The following is a 4,602-nucleotide window of genomic DNA, read 5'->3' on the forward strand; positions in this document are numbered from 1 at the left end:
ATTTTTCTTAATAATAAATAAATAAATAAATCAAGTTTAGCAAAAATGGGCAAAGAATCCTTGAACAAACTACTTAAAAAAATATCCTTATGTCCAACCATGGCTATAGCATAGCGCATCCAGAAAATACGCGATGTCTGCTAGCTGTCACTTCCCTTAGTCCCTATCAATCCCTCGTAGTGGATCATATTATTTCATATTATGAGGACCAGTATAAAAATTATATTCTTTAAAAGTATTGGGTTTTAAACGGTAATTAATCTAATGAATTGAAAAGCAAATGGTTAAAAATTGGCTTTTTGTTCAGTTTTTAAGTTGAGTTATTGCGTTAAAAGTGGGAAATGGATAGTTTGGATACTTAACCCATGTTAATTAGTCCATGCTTAAACCAAAAATATATATAAAAACCTGTTTTTGCTTAAACTACGCGATAAATTAAGAGGGTACGCCGTGGTACTACACTTAAATTGAAATTATACACGGTACTCTCTGCGCGAAAAAAACAAATATGGATACTACCAAAGCTTTAGACCATGATCTTTGTACAAAACTATCAAAATATGTCTTTGATTTGACAAATACTGGCCAGAAATCACTGGACTCTAAACTATTGAAAGAACTGAAAAATATTTGTCGGTAGGTTTTAAGTTTGTAAAAAAAACTAATTTCATTAAAGTCCAATTATTTTTATTTTTAAGAAAAGGGGATGATTATGTTGAACACGTTTATCGTCTTGTCAACACTCGATTGCAAATGGAGCATTCGGAAGTCCGATATAGTTGTCTTCTAATCATTGATGAACTATTTAGACGTTCTCATAAATTTAGAAATTTATTGCTTGCTGAATTTCAAGACTTCCTTGAGCTAACAGTAGAAACTGATCCTGAATTACAACTACCACCACCGAGAGTAAGCTATATCAATTTAATATCTTTAGACAGTGTTCATGGTTTTATTCTATTAGCCAGCTGCAAAAGATTTAAAACGGCAAGCATTACAGTTTGTGCAAGAATGGTATAATCAATTTAAAGAAGGTTACAAATTATTAGTTCTCGGATTTAATTTTCTCAAGGATTGCAAAATGGTATGTCTTAGTCTTAATTGTTACCTTCTTCTTTTTAAAGCAACATAATTTTGAATTTTAAATTGTTTTCTAGGTTAATTTCAGTGATATAACCGCTCAATCAATTGCCGAAAGACGTAGGGATGATGAAGTGTCACGTAGAAAAGAATTAGCAATTCAGGAAAAATTGGGCAAAGTACTTGTGGATATGAATGGTATTTCTAATATCATAAAATATTTTTAATTGCTATGAATTGTGTAAACTTTTATTTGTAGAAAAAATACCTGAGCTAGAAACTATTTTGCAACAGACTGAAAATGCTTTGCATCTAATTTTACCTCATCCTGATGATTTTTTTATTCCTGGGGATATGGATAACGACTTTTCCAGCAAGAATGCTGCTTCCCAAAGTGATCTTAGTCCTGATGAAATATTTAGACATCATGGTGTAGCGACAAGGGGAAATTTTAATATTCAAATAGAAGTTCCGAGTGGTTAATATTATTTTGTCGTTACGTTTAAATAGCTCCGGTATTAACACATGCTTTTTATATTGAGGTATGAGTTCTAAGCTGGAAAAAACTGAAGACAATGCTTGCTTGATTGAAAATCTGAGTGATTTATATTTCCAATTATCTACCATATTCCAACCTTTGATTACTATCTGGCTGAGGGTAGGATTATCTAGGATATTATTCAAATACAATTTTTTTAACTGATTTGATATTGATATTTTTCATCTCTAGATACTAACAAAAGCTGGAAATCAAGACAAACTGAAACAAATCATTGATTTGAAAGGAAAAGTTGAAAATGTTGTTTCAAAATGCGTTGATTTAAAAATTGAATGCAAATCTGAAATTAGTGAAGGTAAATTATAAAGTTTTAGATTGACTTCCAAAAATGAGGAATTTTCATTTAGGGAAGAAAGACAGTGATTGCAGCGATGATGAATTTGAGGAAGTTGAAGATAAAGAAGGATTTGAACCAATTATACCACAGCATTTGAGAAAAGAATATGGTAGACTTTAATTTTTATATTTAACCGTTTTATCAATTGTTTAAATCTCAATCCGTTTTCTAGGTTTGGATATAAACGCTCCTTCAACCAGTAAAGAATTGCCAAAACTTAACGTATCCGAATGGAGTTTAAAAGCCCAATCTAAAGAGGAGATTTTAGATCCAACTTCTAGGATTGCGAATATTCACGCCATATGTAGTAAATATACGTTGAGTAGTGAAAATGATAATACTAGTTACGAGAGTAAAGGAGTTGGGAAGGAAGAGGAAACGGATCAAATCCAAGATTCATCAAATATTAGGAAAAAAGAACTTTTATCGAAAGCTCCTCGAAAAAATTATGATATTGACCTATATCATTGGGAGGAAGAAAAAATACAAGCTCCAGAAATCATAAAGTAAACCAATAACAAATATCTTCTTACGAGATAATTTACCAAACTCTTCAATCTTGGAAATAATTATTTTATTTAATAGATTTGATTCTTTGCACAAATTTTGGACTCCGCATGAAAACGAAAGCGAAGTTAGACAAATGGAAGATATTGCGTCTCTACGTCAAAGAGTTATTAACTATACTGGAGAGTTTGAACCTGTCAAATGGAGTTGTCGGGCTATATTACCTAACGGAAGCTTGTGTCCTCGCAAGGACCGTTTTAAGGTTAGCTTATTTAGCGCAAAATTGATAAATTGTCATAGGCCTAAATTCAATGCAAATATAACTAAATTGTTTCATTTTAAGGCTTAAAAGTTTTTATTATATGTCACTTTTGTTAGTTATTTCTGCTGCTATTCAATTTTTATTAGTTAAGTGTTCATATATTGAAATCACTTGAATTACATAATATGGTTTTACATAGTGCCCATTTCATGGTCCAATAATTGCCAGAGATGCTAATGGAGTACCTGTGAACCAAATTACACCCAAAAAGGAGAATACTGAAGTTAAGGGTAAGAATTCGTGATTAGCCCAAACCGATATGATCACGATTTTGTCGATTAATCGGTTTGTTAGATATTTGTAATAATTTGTTATATTGCTAAATTATCAAAATCTGTATCAGTTAAATTACGATATCAGCCAACGCTAGTAAAAATATATAACCAGAAGTATAACACATGTGTAACGATAGAACTATCCATCTCATTATCCTGCTAATGTTATTCTCTTAGAACATGTACCCTCACAGGATACAACCGAATCTATCAAGGCCCCCTAAATTTGAAAGGAACGGGATTTTGAAAATACGTCATTGAAAAAAATAGCGCAAGTCAAAATACATCATATTCTGACTTTATAAAACTATTAAATCGAAAAAATATTGTTTATAAATAAATTATATAGTGTAGTGTAATATACTTGGTTCATTTTTAGATGTGGTGCTTTAGCCACTTGGTTGGGAATGTTTATCCCATTGCAAATGCTTCAATCCTACAAAGATGCGTGTTTCTTTTTTATGAACTAGAGGGATACTTCTTTCGCTTGAGGTGCATTATAAACTTGTGTTGTTCATTTTCCGGAAAAATAAAATGCGGAAAAATTTCCGACTTACAACACCATTAACTTCTGATATTACTGACAATAATGTGATTAGAATGCCAATTGCCTTGTTATATAAAATTAATGTTTTGAAGGTGAACTTGAAGTACCAGATTGGCAAGATCCGGAACTTTTGAGAGATTTAGAGGCTGCAACCGGAATTAATCTTAAGATGCCTGATAAAAGAAAAAAAGGACGAAAAAAATTATCAAACAAGGGAAAGGACAAACTAACCAATATCAAAGTTAGTGAAACATCTTCCAGAAAGCGGCTTGAAAAGAAAGTCTTAAACAAGTAAGCTAAAGGTATTTTCAACAAATAACAGTTTTCAGTAATTTTGATATTTTGAAACATTAGAACTACTTTGAAAAGAGTATCAGAGAAATTGGATTCTCTTGATGAGAAACGTCATAAAGACAAGTTTGGAAATCAATGGAATTATAGTTTCAATACGTAATTTTAATGCCACAAAAAAGCATTTATAATTTATAATAAGAAATGTAAATATGAATAACTAAATAAATAAATAAATTGTTGATTGAAATTATATATATATATACACTTAGTATGTCTAAGGCAGGGTTGGAAAAAAGCCAGACCAGAGGTTTTAATCAGTTATAACCGTTTATTTCAGCTAGGAGCAACAAACACAACACTCCACACAAGGAGAACGCAACCCGTCATAAGTCGTGCATTTTCTTGTGTACGTTTTTCATTGGCTAGACGCTTTAGCGCCTGCTGCCGTCGGAAGGGGAAAATTGGGAAATTGTCTTCCCCCCGCCCGTAAAACGTTCAGCGTAAAGGCTCGTGACGCTCGTCCAATGAAATTCGTACACAACCCTTCGTTAGCGTGTTTAAAGGCTAGCTGCGTTCTCCTTGTGTTTGTTGCTCCTAGATTTCAGGCAGGGCCGCTCTTAGGGCAAGGCGAGCGAGGCGACTGCCTAGGGCCCGCTTTCAGTGTAAAACTATTTTTGGCCC

At 32.6% G+C, this 4,602-nt stretch overlaps 1 protein-coding gene across 1 annotated transcript; it reads left to right on the forward strand.

Annotated features, from left to right (window-relative positions):
* Nucleotides 1-212: 212 nt before the first annotated feature.
* On the forward strand, nt 213-4,110 carry LOC149935214 (UV-stimulated scaffold protein A-like). The gene is made up of 13 exons (XM_090154122.1): nt 213-636; nt 699-909; nt 965-1,084; nt 1,158-1,278; nt 1,340-1,558; nt 1,623-1,738; nt 1,811-1,934; nt 1,987-2,085; nt 2,149-2,482; nt 2,562-2,745; nt 2,945-3,035; nt 3,720-3,918; nt 3,982-4,110. Exons 1-13 carry the CDS (start codon nt 509-511, stop codon nt 4,079-4,081), a joined length of 2,046 nt encoding a protein of 681 aa, XP_090010248.1. The 5' UTR covers nt 213-508; the 3' UTR covers nt 4,082-4,110.
* The last annotated feature ends 492 nt before the right edge of the window (nt 4,111-4,602 follow it).

Source organism: Leiobunum rupestre, chromosome 7 (genome assembly GCF_980474605.1).
Source record: "Leiobunum rupestre chromosome 7, qqLeiRupe1.1.hap1, whole genome shotgun sequence".
In the NCBI taxonomy this organism is placed as follows: Eukaryota; Metazoa; Arthropoda; class Arachnida; order Opiliones; family Sclerosomatidae; genus Leiobunum; species Leiobunum rupestre.